Source organism: Daphnia pulex, chromosome 2 (genome assembly GCF_021134715.1).
Source record: "Daphnia pulex isolate KAP4 chromosome 2, ASM2113471v1".
Lineage (NCBI taxonomy): Eukaryota > Metazoa > Arthropoda > Branchiopoda > Diplostraca > Daphniidae > Daphnia > Daphnia pulex.
Genome location: NC_060018.1, coordinates 2,027,140 through 2,043,153, shown reverse-complemented (window position 1 = coordinate 2,043,153; position 16,014 = coordinate 2,027,140). Strand labels below are relative to the sequence as shown.

The 16,014-nt window shown below is 43.7% G+C and overlaps 1 protein-coding gene across 1 annotated transcript; it reads left to right on the top strand.

Annotated features, from left to right (window-relative positions):
• The first annotated feature begins 12,834 nt into the window (after positions 1-12,834).
• On the top strand, positions 12,835-14,396 carry LOC124201898 (achaete-scute complex protein T8-like). The gene has a single exon (XM_046598153.1). The coding sequence runs from the start codon at positions 12,985-12,987 to the stop codon at positions 14,122-14,124; it is 1,140 nt and encodes a 379-aa protein (XP_046454109.1). The 5' UTR covers positions 12,835-12,984; the 3' UTR covers positions 14,125-14,396.
• The last annotated feature ends 1,618 nt before the right edge of the window (positions 14,397-16,014 follow it).

Here is a 16,014-nt window from a genome sequence, read left to right as displayed (position 1 = left end):
ACATAAAAAAACATGGCGAATCGAATTTTCCTCGGCATTGGGAAACCATCATTATAGTACCGGGCTGTGATGGTGTGTCCCTTACCTTTCACCGATAATGAATTTTTGGTGGCATTCTCACCGACAGAAATTCACACCCCGACGAGTTGTGATAATTTCTGTGACGCCATTTTCCAATTGTAGCCCCCCATCGAATTTGAGTTGAACATTTCTACGTTTCCGTTCCCAATGGGAATCGTAGAAAAAAAAAATAGTTTTTTCTCAATAATTTAATGGGTCCCTCTCAAAAAGTTTGCGACTGCTGTTTAGACCTCGCCAATGCTTGTTTTCGTCCATCAAAGAGGGAAACAACTGTTCAAGGCCGCACGTCCGTCAGATGAAGCGTGAATAAACACAACAGCTTCGTCTGGTGAAGTTTGAAAGCGAATAAAAATAAGGGGGAAAATATAGAAAGGGTCAAAAACCGCAAATCGCCGCGACACAAGATGATACGCCGCGCATATTCATACAGTTCTTCTTCTTCTTCCACTGGAAAAGAAAAAAAGGTATAAAGCTCACACACTATAAACACCGTTGTAGACACAAACCCCGGGCCACTTTCAAGGAAGGCGAAAAAAAGGGTTGGAGGTCCGCCTTTCCATTCTTGAACGCTCAATTGTCGATCATCAAAAAAACGAATTTGAATAGGCACACCTTTTTTTTTTGCATCCCCTTGTGATACGTGTTTTTCTTTGGCAAATGCGCAAAAATACTGAGGTACGATGAATGGAGAGTTTCAGCTGCTGCTTACCGAGCCGCGCTGTTATTCCGTTTTTTTTTTCTCATTCATTCTTATTCATTGTAATCTGCTGCAGCTCTTCTACTCAGGTGACCTGCCCACACACGTACCCGACGACATTACGGCCATGTGCGTTTTGAATACGAAAATATCTGAGGCGGGTTATAGTAAAAAAAAACCTGTCAAATGGGAAAAAGATACAGACCCCGGCCGACTGGTTTATCTAACGAGGTGGCGGTAGGTCCATCTTGGTAAAATTTAAAAAAAATATCTTGTTGCGTGTCTAAAGTTAAAATAATTTTGAATTTGATTGTCTACTCACAGACAAAGTTGTGAGGTAAAAAAAAACAAGCCTGATCTGCATTGTTCTATAAATGAGTGACTGAATGAACCCTAACTGAGTCAACAAAATCGGCAGGAGAAAATAGTTGAGTCGGATATCACGATTCATAATCAGCACCACCATATAGACACCAAGGAAGGCTAGAGATAGATTTTTCCTACCTTTATGCCTGGGAATTACAGTCAGGCATCCACAAGTGAAATGCCTCCATCCGCAGAAAAGTTGAATCCACCAGGCGGGATAGGAAAAAGGGGGTCCTCGTGAATACACCCACACTCACATGGGCGTACACGAGGACATTTTAAAGAAAGGGGAAGAAGAGGTTCGTAACTCGGCTGGCATTGGTAGTTTCTCCAATGGGATGCTGTTTATCTGAATAATTAAAAAAACTTGGTCACGAAAAATATTTACAGAAACAACAAGGAAGGAAAAGTTGAAAATAAGACAGTGGGTAAACCCAAATTTTTAATTTATGGCAGAATTTAAGGTTTCCATGTAACACACTGCATTGATGCAAGGCATGCATCATTTAAATATCTAGCAGGTCACAGGTTAGTAAAATTTAAAAAAATTATTACCCAAGTGATGATACCGAGATTGTTGCTGATGCCAGGTCAATAACAGCACCAGCAAAATTTGCATAACTTGGTGTTATGATGGCTGGCTCTGGTCTCAAATCAAAAGGAACAGGTTACTGAGTGCAAATAACACATTTCCGTGCTTCGACAGGGGGCTTACATGATAAATGCTAACCAGGAACATGAACAACATTTCACAAGTTTGGATAAGGTTTAGCTCTTCTATTTAAGCTCCCTTAATCATTCTATTTGAACTCTTAGTTTTATTTACCTGCTATAAACAGCAGTGTCCTCTGTAAAAAGCCACGACCAGAGTTCACACTACGATCACATTTTTGAAATGTTATTAATTCTTGTGCTATTTTTCGTGTAGCCACGTTTTCCCTTTCCCACGAATGATTGTTTGGTCCACCATAGTCATGCCATAGATATAATTAGCTATCAATATCCTTCACTAATCACTAATCAGAAAACACCTCACGTCTATCTATTTCGAAACTTACAAAAAGCAGACGACTTATTTCTAATTTGTAATTTCAATCTAGACATTTTAATCGATATAAACAATTAAAAAAAATCGATCAACGATCATCGATCAAGGCGGTTTTCTCAACCGCATTCGAATCACTATATGGATCGTGATTATTTTAGCAGTTCGTTTCAAGAAATTAATTTAAGCCCTACATGAATGGCACATCTCGTTTCTCTGAAGAGTTTTGATGTAATTTTATTTTAATTCTCCGTCCAGCGCAATGTAGGAATTATTATCTGTAACATTTTGGATTTTGGGGACGTTTCGATGAAGTTTTGATATACGTGTAGAGAAAAAGAGCCTCATTTCGTCTCGTTTCACTCATTTATTTACTAGACGAGGGGAGTAACAGCTTCACGGTTGATGTGATGATGAGAGGCTTGGCGGTGTCCTCTGTAAATGTCGGATGTTTTGTTATTATTTGCCAGTCCACAACCGGAAGAACTGGCCTGGGGGGCTCTTCAAAATTATGTTACCTTCATTTTCCATCCTTTTCTTTTATATTTATACCTTATTGTGCTCTAGGACACGGTGGTACGAAAATGGCCAATTGAATGGCGTCTGTGTTTCTTCCTTCCTCAACTTCCCCCCCTCTCACCTCTCAACTTCTTCACGACCCTCTGACCCTCGTCGGTGTCCACCACAACATCAACCCGATGGACAGCAACGCGGACACTTCTTCTCTCTCTCATCTTCTTGGATTTCATGAGGCGATGGATTTTTCATTCATTCTTATTCGCTTATTATTCACTATTATATTCAGGGTAGATTTTATTCTTCCTCCCCCTTTTTTATTTCATATGTGCGAAATAATCGGCCGATAACCTCCAACCCTTTTTTTTCCCCTTTTTACTTCCTATAACAGAGAAACGCGACTCCTGTGAGGTTCCGCTGTGTTGGTTTGAGGAATATCTTCCGAAGGTCAAGCGCCCTTGTTGTGAGAGTTCCTCTCTCCTGACCACATCTCTTTTTTTTATTTTATTTTTCGCTTGGCAAAGTGTTAAAAAAAGAAGTTGGAAAGGGTTATATAGATTATCTCTCTGTGTGCATTTTTCTATTCTTTTCCTTGTGTTATATTCCGGTCGCCCAATAATAGGCGACAATGAACCGGCGCAGATTGGGGAAGAGCTTGTTGCTCTCGTGCGTTGTCTACCGGGCGGGGCGGGGGTGGTCGCCGCTGGTGGAACAAACACCAAAGTGAAGTGAACCCCATCCAGTCTCAGGAAACCCGTCAGAGGGTCAGAAAAAATATGAAAATAAAATAAAAAATAAAAAAAACCAGTGGTGTGTGGCAGATGCTCCATCGGCAGTTGTGTGTGTGTCCCCGTTGTCCAGCCGTCCAGCACCGATCGTCCGTTCAAACACTTGAAGAAGAAGAGCTGTGCACAAGTCGAGGAGGGGCAGTGGTGTTTATAGTCCCCTTGGGCAAGCTGTTGTTGTTGTTGTTACCATATTTATAACCATAACCCAGCGTCATGATTCGACGGTCTCTATATATCTATCTGCTGGGCAGCGCTCACAAAGTCTGGAGAAATTACAACACGCGTTAGTCTTTAATTAGACGAGAGATATGATTGCCAGCTTCGAACGATAAAATTATAGATTACATCATCCCCGCAATGGGAGTCTAATTTCAATTCATTTGGTAGCACCAATTTGTACATAAAAAGATAGGCTAAATAATAATTTCAATAACAATAAAATGTAGATTCTATTTCCCTCGACCTACTCCAAGTCCATCTGCATATACAACGTCCAAACTCGTTTTGAATGGATGGACGACAGATAAGTCTCTATAGTGCATATTGATGAAGACCTCTGCTATAGTTTTGAGGGGGATGAACCTCATCTGCTACTACCCCAATCTCTTCTAGATTATTCAATTCCCTTCAAACTTAATGTAGACGGAGCCGAATATAATAGCCACCATGGTAAAATCATCATAATAAGAGAGGGGTCGAATATATATTTCATCATCATTCAACATTAAGAGTTTTTTTCTGCCCGGCGAGGTACAAGGGGGAGTCCAAATAAGTGAACATATGCTGCCATATATATCGGCCGGGGTATAGGGCCGTGTGTGTAAAAAGGAATTAGCGGTTGAATAAGTGATGTGTGCTGGAATTGTATAGACTATACAGGAATTAAAATATATCCACATCAGGCCGGCTCCAACATATACTATATATTCTAGGGGGGTGAAAAGATAAGAGAGAGAGAGAGAGTAAAACCGGCCCCTCATCGGTTTCTCTCTTATATACACATACAAAGAACGCGTTTGGATATGTGGAGAAATGCAAGTCGTCGTCTGACCGCCGCCATCTGTCGCGTGGCGGCTGTTAGTCTCTCCTGTTATATTCTCCCCCGCTCATAAGGTAGTAGTCGTTTTTTTTTTCTTACTTGTGCATTTATCTACTGTATACTATAGCGTATTTTTTTCTCTCTCTCTCTCTCTGAATCCCTATAGAGAGAAAACAGTAGGTGGCTCGTGTGTAAGTAGAGAAAAGACGGGACTGCCGGCTGAGGGTGCATTCGACACACAAACATACACATGCAGGTGAGGGGGTGGAGGAATTAAAAGAGCAGAAGGTAGTTTTCCAGCCAGCAAAAAGTATTACTAGTGCTGTACAAAGTGAGAAGGGGAAAAGTCAGTTTTTTTTTTCTTCTTCTTCCTTCCCCACCAACTTTTTTATTTTAAAGGTGAAAATACTGGGTACATATACTAGCTACTACCCCGGCGGAGTCGACAAATGCTGTGGCCACGCGCCGTAAAGTCGCATCACGATGCCATACACATACACATACGGACAGTAGATGCGCGAGGGGCTTAAATATATAGGAAACATCAAAAGGTTTCTCTTTTTTTCTCCCTAGTTGTTTTTTGGTTTGTAATATTCTTAATGATGGCGTCAGCTGTTTCATTTTTGTATAGTAACGAATTGTCGATTTCTATTTCACAACTTGTGCGATTCTCTAATGTATACTATACAGGGCATTGCTGCGGTACAGTTGTACAGAGTTGGTCGATTGAGAGATCCCAGTTGACAGCTGCTCTGCCTCCCACAGTGTTTCTTTCACAGTTCCGGTGGTTTCCACGACAACACAAAAACAACATTGAAGCGTGTTCTCCTCTATCCCAGTTCGAATTTGAATCGGCTTTTCATCAAAGAGTTTTGAAAAAAAAATTCGATTTGAATGTCCAAATCAAATTTGGAAGCTACTTCTTCTCGGACGGAAAAGAAGAAGAAAGAATCAAGAACTCGACGGTTGGGGATTTGATCGATCACGAAGAAGAAACACAATCCTGTCGTCGCCGTGTGTGCTGTGATGGATCTGTGTGCGTTATACAGGGGACACCCAAACACAGGGGGGGATTTGACCGAAACAATACGGGTTTGATTAGCGCCATCCGATGACAAAAAAAGGCGTGACCTTTTCCGATCGTCGACCACAAAGAAAAATAAGAGAGCATCCTCCTGTGGTGTGCTCCTGCTCGCTGCTGTGCCATCCATATCTATATCCATAGTTTGGGGGGTATATTTATAGCGCGTGTGACTTTGATGGATCATCAGGCGCTGCTCTATCCGCTCTCCTCCTCCGCTATAACAAAACATCAGAACCAAAGTTCCGGTCTCCTATTATTCTCCCTGTCGGCCTTGTGTCGTTATTTTGGTTCTGTACAAACCGTTTGGGGGCTTCTGGGTCAGAGGTTAAAAGGTTTCATCATCATGAAGACTGAGAGCGATACACAAACTGGGTAGGCGTGTGCAGCACACAGTGGGTTTTTCATATTTATTCGGGGGTTGGATCAAATTACAAATGGGCCAGAGAGATGAGGTCATGGTTGATCAGCATAAAAACCAACTGTACACATATTTTTTTTCCCTTTTTGATACAGTCTAGCGTTTGAATTAACTTTGGGTCGGGCGCAATTAATTCTAACGGGATTTTCTACCCCGTAATGGAGATGGCCCCGCGCGCACAGATGGTCAAAATCTAATTGTATGATAGAATACAGAAGGTTGGATTGGAGAGTCGGTTGGAAAAGTCAACTTTCGCCATGGTTGATTTGACTGGGCAGTGTGGAAGTCGGCGTGGGGTCGAAACCGAATAAACGTCGGCGGCGCTGGGCCTGGTTATTAAATTACAACCCAAAACAAACTCTTCTCTTTCTCCTTATCTTTTATTTTGTCTGCTGGCAGTTCTATTCACTTGTGTAATTGGATGAATTGGCTTTAATTAGGGGTGCAGCGCACAATCTTTGTTTGTTGTTGTGTGTGCATTTCTTTTGCTCTGGTATTATTACGTTTTTGGGCTGATGGAAATATTTTCTGTTGCGCACAGCGGGAGCGTCGAAGATTCAAAAGGATTTGTCTCTATTATTTGTGTTTGTGTCGGAAGGATCAGCGCGTTTTTTCTTTTCTTTTTTGATTCCGGCGGCTCGCGATGAATGCATTTGACTCCATGAACAACATCCACATTTCATTCGTGTATTATAGAGAGTCAGTCTGCTTAGTCATTTATTTGTCTCCCCCCATCCCCCTTTTCTGTATGTATTAACTCCCCCACTTTTCTCTCTCTTCTCTTTTTTCCCGACAAATATAATCAAACAGAAAATAACCCTCACCTGGTGTGCTGGTAGAGTCGTGGAGTCATTTGTTACGAGGCGAAAGGTGTTCGAGCGCGGGCCGGGCGCTCCTTATTCCCGTAGATATGAATATGATGAGGGCGCAGCGCGAGCGCTTAAATCGCCCGCCGAAGCGTGCCGGCCCTGTCTGATGCTGACCGTCTCCCAGTTTCCCCCCTCAGAAAAAAAAGTCGATAGATTTCCATCTCTCTTTCTTTCTTATATTTTATCGTCCATCTCTTTCTGGGAATCGATTTGATATCAATAAAATTTGATCGTTTGTGTATCACTCGGAGAAATTTCTTTCTAAATTTTTGGTGGTTGTTGGTGAGGTAATAGCAGGGGACTCCCTCTCGCTCTGATGTCGAAATCGGTTTCAATGTTAAAACCGCAAGAAGAACTAGACACGCGTCGGTGGTCAGTGGAAAGGAAAAAGAAGAAATTTTTTATTTTTCCAAGATGCCCGGGAGAGCGCAGCTATGGCGGCGGGAGCGTGCGCCCAACCAACGCACCCTTGGCCCAGGGTTAATTGACCGCACAAGCTATATTTGCTCATATTCTTCTTTTTTAAAAGAAAATGAAAAAAATACAAGATGTGTGCCCGACGTCTGTACTCAGTAAATGACTTGGCTTGTGGCCCGCCTGAAGCGTCGCTCTCGGCTTGATTGGCCGAAAAATCATTTCCCCCCTTATTTCGTTGGGTTATTTTAAAAAAGAAAATGAACTCGACCACCGCGCCCCAGACATGACCAAAAAACAGGAGCTAGTGAATTTTTACGATTTGATTTCCAACGACGAAGAAAAACAAAAAATAGCGGCGGCGATGCGGGCCGATACACATCTCGACGCCTTCCTTGTCTTCGTCAAAAGGAAAAAGAATAGCCCCCGAATGTTACATGTTATAATATCTATTTTGTACGTGACCGTGCGGCGTTTTATTAGAATTCAATCGATTCCTTGTAATCAGATAAGAGGCAAAGTGAGTCGACGGACAATAAAACGAACGGATGATATTCTTTTGCGTCTTATTACTATTTTATTTGTTTGTTAGTTTTGTTTTGTTGTTTTTCAGTGAGGAGGTTGACGCGTTTGTGCGGATGCATGTTGGAGGTCGTTCGGGATATTCCAGAATTTCCCACGCCCGCCATCCCTTTCCTTCTTGTGGTCGAGTTGAAGTCTGGGCAGCACATATAATAAAGGTAACAAGAGAGAAAGAGCGGCTGCCGTTGATTTGGTAACGCGGATTTATGCTCCACCAGTTTTTTTTTCTTTTTCTCTCCAGCCCGAGAAAAATGTGAAATGGCATCATCTTTCTTTTCTCTCTCGTCCGTCTCTCTGCTGCACACCCAGATGCGCTTCCGCGCGGCCCAACGAGTTTTACCGAGAACTACCAGTCGAGTCCAGCCCAACCGCCGTGTGGACTTCTTCTAGGAATATAATTCCACCAATTTTTTGTCAGACATTGGAAACAAATTGCGGGCGAATGATGATGCCAATGATTGCGACGCGCGAAGAGGAGTCTTATTTTGAGCACAGGTATTAGCAGACTATAGATTTTCTCGAAGGTGAGTTTGCCGCGACGTGCGCTAGTCGAGCTGAACGGGCGTTGGCAAGGACAAACGGCACGCGCCAACAAACTCTCGGCCGCAAAAGTGAGACCGCGCACCGTCTTACTTCTTCTTTGATCCACGTCGTTGCTAAGGAAGAGATTTTGAAAAATAGAAAAAATGAAAATTTGAAAATTATGGAGGATTATCTCGGCGGGTGAACCGTAGAAAATTCCTGTCGCCTGTATATAAAGGATGTGTAATGGTAAAAGGAGATTCGGATCAGGTTGAATTAAATTTTTCATTGGCAGAATATCTCTCTTTTTTATGATTCTTTGTTAATGCTTTTATTTCTCTACGTTCGTTTGTCTTCCGTTGGAGCATCCAGTTGACATCCAGTTTTGGGTGGAACTTTGGCGTTAAAAATTGAAGGGAAAGAATCGAGCGGGAAAATTTTTTTCAAAAAAATAAAGAGGAGGGTAACGTCAGCCGGACAGGTATGACGAGCATTACATCAGCACACATCATATACGACCAACCCCACACATGGAAGTTACCCAATTCAACCTTATTATAACCCAACCCCCCCCCCCCCCAAACAAATTGTATGAACCCTCGGTATTTCTTGTCCTTCTTCTTATAATAGCGCTCGTAGAACACTATTTAATTAAACCTAACGAAAGTTAAAAAGAAATGATTGAATCTACTATTTTATTTTGGAAACAGAATTCCTGTTTCAATTTGCTCAATCGTAACTACCATATCCGAACTATGACGAGTTGATTGCATTAAACAAGAACTTTGATCCGGTCACGTAATATCTAAAACAAGAAATCAGATTTGATTGATATCTCTTTGGACTTTGGGAAGTTGATGGATAACTAAAAAAAAAATAGGTTCACGTTATTACGTTATAACATAATTTCCTCGTATATTTCCGTGGGTGATACGCTCAGTGTACCGGGGACAACAGCACGGGGATAAGGAAGAAAGAAATCAAATTAAAATAAAAAATAAAAATAAAAATACAAAATTGTAACGCGACATCGGCGGGCGCTCGTGCCGGGACTCGTGCGCCGTATAGCAACTCTGGCGGGCGTTGAGCGTCGTGTCGTTTAACCGAGTCGCTCACCTGTAACTTTTAGTTTTTTTTTCTTAACTTTTGGAGACGGGAAAATAGGAGGTAGAAAATTAGTAAAAATAGAGATGCTCAACGAAGATATATACGGCAGTGAAACGATATATAGAGAGGGAAAGAATATTAACTTCCCCCCCTTCGTCGTCAAGTGGCTGCCACATCCTGCTGGACTGGACTCTCTCTCTTCTTATATTTTATTTTATTTTTTTAAAAAAGCAACTTGGGGTCCATTTCTTCCTTCTTCTTTTCTTGGCTGTTGTTTTTGTCGACTTCTTGGACGGACGGACGGACGGACGGTCGGACATGGGAGGGGAACAAGTGTTTTGTTCCGCTAGCCCATCCGACGTGTTCTCCTTATTTTCTATCTCTGGATATTATTAGAGAGGCTTCTCATTTTTATTCCAGTTGTATTTTTTGTTTTTCTGGTCCGGTCCGCAGCTTGGCGAGACGACCTCTCACCTTTATTCTTTTATTTGTTCTTCCTTTGTGCGTCTCCAACTGACTTTTGCGTCATAATGGCCGACCGGAGAGCGAAGAAAAAACATTTGGAAAAAGTGAGGGGAATGAACGACCAGAGTTATTAGCGTCTACGTGCGTGTCAATAAAAAATGGGGAAAACGGTGACGGCGGCGGGCGCATCCTTGAGCGAAATACACAAACAGGAACGACCTCGGTCGATTGCCGCATCGCTAATTTCCCTACGAACCGTCGTCCCGACTGCTGTTTCAATTGTTCACGTATACCTTTTATCGCACGAAAATAGCAGCTGGTCGAGATAGTAGCCTACCAGTCGACACTCCTACGCTCTCGCCCTGGAGGTGTTGTGCACCTCACGACGACTGGGGGGTCGTCTGCCGACTTGTTGCGACATATACATATACGTGTACAATCACCGGCATTCGACTATGACAACTGTTGCGCGCGTACATGACCGAAAAGTCAAACCAAAGAAAAATGAAGGAAATGAAGGAAAGAAAAAGGAAAAGGAAAGAAAGAAAAAGAAGAACATGGTGAAATGACCGTTTCTAAGGACGCCGGTGCAGGCAGCCATGCATGATGGCCGCGTCGGTTGGCGCCGTCTCAACATATAGCTATATCCCCCTCTCCATTTTATTTATCAACATTATATTTTTTTTTTAATTCTTAAATTATTAGTTTTATTTTTCCAGAGTCAGGAAGTAGAAGAAAAATTCTTTCGGCACGTTTTAAAAGTCATCTGTTTCTGTCCCGATACAAATAGTTATTTTATAGATTGATAAATCGAGTTTTGTGTTACATATAGGCCTACTGCTTCTATAAATATGTAGTCTATTTATGGAAATAACCCTTTTTATGACGGTGACTATTATTACAATCATTCTGCTGTCGGTTGCTGATAGCATATAATATTCAGTCATATCGGTGCTGTTACAGTTTATTTCAAAGAGGAGGGCTGTATCGATTTAAGTATGCGGGGAGACTTGGAGGCACGCTCTAGCCGCTAGCACATCGACCCCCGAACGGACCCGAAACCAAGCATTATGAAATATGGCAGGAGATTAAGCCGATTTGTTTTTGGGCTCTGCTGCTCTGCTCTGCTCTGCTCCCCTGTGAAAGACGATTACCGTTTTTGTGATTTGCATCTTCGTGTCGGATGTGTGGATCAGTTTCAGGGGGTTCTGCCCTGCGCTTGCTGCTGGACAAATAAATGCGCAGCCCATATCTTTTTTCTTTTTTGGTAGGGGATGATTGAATGCTGCGCTCGGCCCACAACTTATTGATGAGGGATCGACGAGAGCCAATCGTCTGTTGGCTCGTGCTTGTCCCAAAACACAAGCGGTTGCTATAGGCGACTCTTGTGTGTGTTTTGGCGCGCGCGTCTGCAGCGTCGCTGGCGTCCAACTTGAACCCCCCTTCCCCAAAAAGAAAAGAATAATAACGAAAGGTGGGTGGATGGGGGAGAGAATAAGAGAGCTGGAACATAATAACCGAAATTCGTGGAGGGGTTTTTTTTTTAGAAAATAAAAAGAGGGGGTGTTTGGAGAATGGAAAAACCGACGGACCATCTGCCGCTATTTTCAAACAGTCACATGCGGAGAGAGACACAGGAGGAAAAGCCGATGGAACATTTGAACTGAACACACTCCTTTTTTTTCCTCTTCTATAGAACGCGCGCGCCATCACAGAATAACACTGTAGCAACTTAACCCCCCTAGCTCTCTATCTATAGACTCGTTCAAATTCTCCTTTTGTATAGAGTTAACTTATACGTAGATAAAGTATATAGTTAAGTTTTCGTTCGTTGAAAGCCTTTTTCGAATTCGATCGGAATTAAATGTTGTATTAATAACGATGCACCTAGAAGAGCTTTCATATTTCTTTTGATGGGGAGCAATGGGGAGCTGTTGGAATTCGGCAACTTGTTGATTTGATTCACCGAATAAGGCGAGAAATAACATTCCGCGACGAGACACATTTTTTTGGCGTGTCAGGGGGTCGTACGGAGCGTGACGCAATGTCGAAATAGTGAAAGGCTGGATTTTTCCTCCAATTGTATGAATTTATCATTCCATCAATCGCTCGGTGTGTGTGTACAGTTATGCGTGGGGGGGTCTTTCCCTTTTTCTCTGGCTCAGCTGTACGGTACCACCGGCACACGCTTCTGCCACGCGCGGATCTATCCTCCATTGAAACCTTTTTTTCCTCTCCCCCCCCACCCCACCCCCATCACCTCCTCCCACTTCTTGTCCCCGGACGACAGCGCCGATGGTAATAGATTGAAAGAAAAGAAGAGATATAAATAAAAGTACGATTTCCTTTTTTGAAAAGATTATATAATCCACGTACGGCGGAGTTGAGAAAAACTTTTCGTCGATGGAGAGAGAGAGAGACTGGGAGGGGTAGCAAGGGGGAGGAGGAGGAACCGTATCGTTTGTAGAGAGAGAGAGAGAGAGGGGGGACGACATGGATGGATGCAATTCAGCGCCGCAATTCAAAACTTTTTTTCAATAGGAAATGGAACTGAATACGACCCGGAGGACGAAAAGTTCTACTACGCGATGGATGGCGGAATGTTTCACGCTTATATCTACGCAGTCTCAGCAAAGACATGTTAAAATTAAAAAAAGTGGAGGATGGGGGGCCCCGATATATAACGACGCCTATAGACGCCTGGATCCCCCCCTCTCTCTGCTCTCTTTGTCATGTAGGGATAGAGGGGGGGGGGTTGAGAAGCGAAAAAGAGGGAGGGGTTGCCCAACGGTTTCCATCCGCCACCCGACGACCGTTTTTGTTGTTGCGGCAATGGCACAGAACGTTATTCGATCGCAGCGGAATCAGTCGCGTGCGCGCGCTTTGCTGGCCATCTCCGATTTCCGTTTTTACCTTCAACTTTCGCTCTCGTCCAACCCGTCCGACGTCGGTGCAGTTTCAAATCAAAACCACTCCGCCACCGCCGCCGCCATGAGTCAATCAACGAAATTCAACGTCCTCCAACCTTCGTTCGGCAACAACAACAACAACCGACTAGTTCCGCACCCGAATCAACATTCCGTCGAGGCTACGAAAGCGGAAGCGTCGCCACTTCAACGATCCACCAGCGTCCGCAAGAGTTTCAAGCGTCGGCTGCCTCAACAGAATCTGCCCGTCCGCGACACTTCCCTGCCGCCCGTTTCCATCAGCCATCAGCCGTCGTCTCCGTACGTCAATAATAGCGTCCCGCCGTCCGTTTCGTCATCGGCCGGACGGGTCGGGACTAAAAACAGTTTGGGACCCGACCCGCCAGCTTCGGTGGCCCGTCGCAACGCCCGCGAACGCAATCGGGTCAAGCAGGTCAACACGGGATTCGCCGTTTTGCGCCAACACATTCCGGTTCTGTGCGGATCGGTGATTGTTTACGGCGGATCGCCTCACTGCTCCGAGCCGCTGTCTTCATCCTCTTCTTCATCCTCCTCCTCCTCATCGCCTCCGGCCAGCAGCAGCAGCAGCAAGAAGAACAAGATGAGCAAAGTGGAGACCCTGCGGTGCGCTGTCGAGTACATCCGCAATTTGGAGAAGCTCCTGGCGACGGGCGGTGGCTCGGAGTTGGAACAGGATCAACTGTCCATCAAAGAGGAGCCGCTGGATTGCCTTCCGTACGAGCTGGATGTCGCTGTCGGATCGCCGTCGATCCAGGAGTCGCGCGAAAACATTTCACCTTTGGAGATTGCCGGTCTCTCGACTTCGGCCAACGACCTGTCGGGTTTCTACGACTCGAGTTCGTCGCCGGAATTGCAGAGTCCCGACGTCCAGCATCAGCAGAACCAGCGTTTCCTATTCCCGTTCCTGCTGGAAGCTTCGCCGACCGGTGCTGATGTGCCGACTGGCGAGCAGAAACGAATCAAAACTGAGCAGGATCCGGCTGCTGAATCGGCAGCCCTGTTCAAGCAGGAACTCCTGCGCTCCCTGTCGTGCTGGAACAGATCGGATGTGGAGCAACCACTGCCGGAGCTTCTGCTGGATCACCCGGGGCAGACGGAACAACAACAGAACTCGGCCATCCAAAACATATCGGATCACAGTCTTCTGGAATCCCTCAACAGCTGGTGGGGTTCTAGCCTGTAGACAAAGCCGCTCTAAATCCTCTCACCCCCGCTTCCATTTTACCTTCATCCATCCATCCATCGTTTAAGAAAACAGCCCCCCTTATCTCGCCTTGTATTCCTGTACATAACAATCGCTCCATATTATTTGCAATCTGGTCCCGCACATCAAAATCAGATGTTTCATCCGAGCAATGAAATGTCTATAATAACCCACCGTCTCATTCCTTGTATCATACCCACACAATTGAATTATCCATTGGCACATCTTTTATACGTATTTTCGATTTTTAATAAATAAATACAATTACTATTCATGACTTTATGCTTTTTGAAATTTTATATTGAGAGATAGTGCCCACTGGCAACGAATTTCATATCAGAACACAGAAAAGAATGCTGAATGAAAAGAGGATAATGAATTTTGCTGAAATATCCATGCGGTTATTTATGGAGCTTGTCGTTGGATTGAGTCGTTATGAGGCTCCGGTTTAGCTGTTGGCAGAGTTAGTTCCTTTACTTAGATGTCGTCTGTTCATCGCGCGCGCGCGTTTGATTTCGCGTCTGGCTTGTTTTCTGGCAGCAACTAGAGACTTGTAGAGGCGACTGATCATTCGCGCGGACTTCGGTGCGCCAATTCCTAGCGACACGTAGATCAAACTCTTAAAGTAATTTTCCCAGTCTCGCAATGTGTTCACATGCTGTTCATGGATTGCGGAGTGTCTGCTTTTCATCACGACTTTAAGATGACTCATGTCGAATGGTATTCCATCTGCTGGCGCTATGAAATGCGCCGGAGAGCATTTGACATTGGCGACTTTTAATTGGACGTAACTGTCCACGATAGAGTTGTAAGCCAGCAGTTTGTGTTTTTTCATGAAGTCGCGCATAGGGATGGCAAAGTGTTCTGCGATTGCGTCGAATAAAACGTCTTCAATGGCATTTGCCGCCATATCTTTAGTCTTAGACCAGTTACTCTTCTTATCCAACTCGAGTTTGTGGAAAACGCTGACCATCGACCTCTGTCGTTCTTCTGGGTTCGTTCTTGGGAACTTTCTGGTATTATGAGAAAAGAACTTACGCGTTCGCTTAAGTTTCAGAGCGGTCTTTTTAGCTCCGATAAAGCCGGCAACCTGGATCCATGCCGTTAGAAATAACTTGGAATTAGCCTTTATTTCAGGTAAGTTGGAATGGCATACGCTGTTTCGTCCTTTGATGGCATTTTTGATGATCTTACGGACAGCCGTGACACTTTTCCCATCCCGGAGAAGTTGACTATTTGAGCCGTGTCGATGATTATAGTCACGGAGTTTATTTAGTAGCTTCTGGCTGTCACATGCGCCCATCTTTCTGCCTAACTTACGACAAAAAAACAGCCTCAGTGCAGGACAAAGTAGTTTAGTCATTGGTCGAAATAAAAGTTTCATTTTGCGAATGGCCTGACGTTCATCCTTCTGCGTCATCTTCCTCGTTCCCGTCAATTGTATCTTCCCATTTACTTGCTGTGTTTGAGACATATTGGAGATAAATTGCTTTTTGTGTTGTATTAAATTGCCAATTTTAATACAAATTAAGGTGTGATGTTTATTCAGATGAGTGACGGGGCTTATATTTGGTTTACGGCATGCGGAAAGATTTGTCAAGGGTCAATCGTGACTTGTTTTGTGTATTTTGAATATTATCTTATTTAAGTGACTTAAAATAATCATCGTTTCCGTAATTGTACTTAATTTTCCCACATTATTCAAATAATTTTTTGCCAAATAAATGTTTCATTCATTAATAAATTTCTATTTTCATGATGGTTTGGTGGCTTTTTGTTTCAGCCGCTGCTGCTTTTTTACCCCAAGCGGGTGAGTGTGTTACTAATTATTGAAATGTAGGGAAATAGGTATATAAAATAACTTGTATA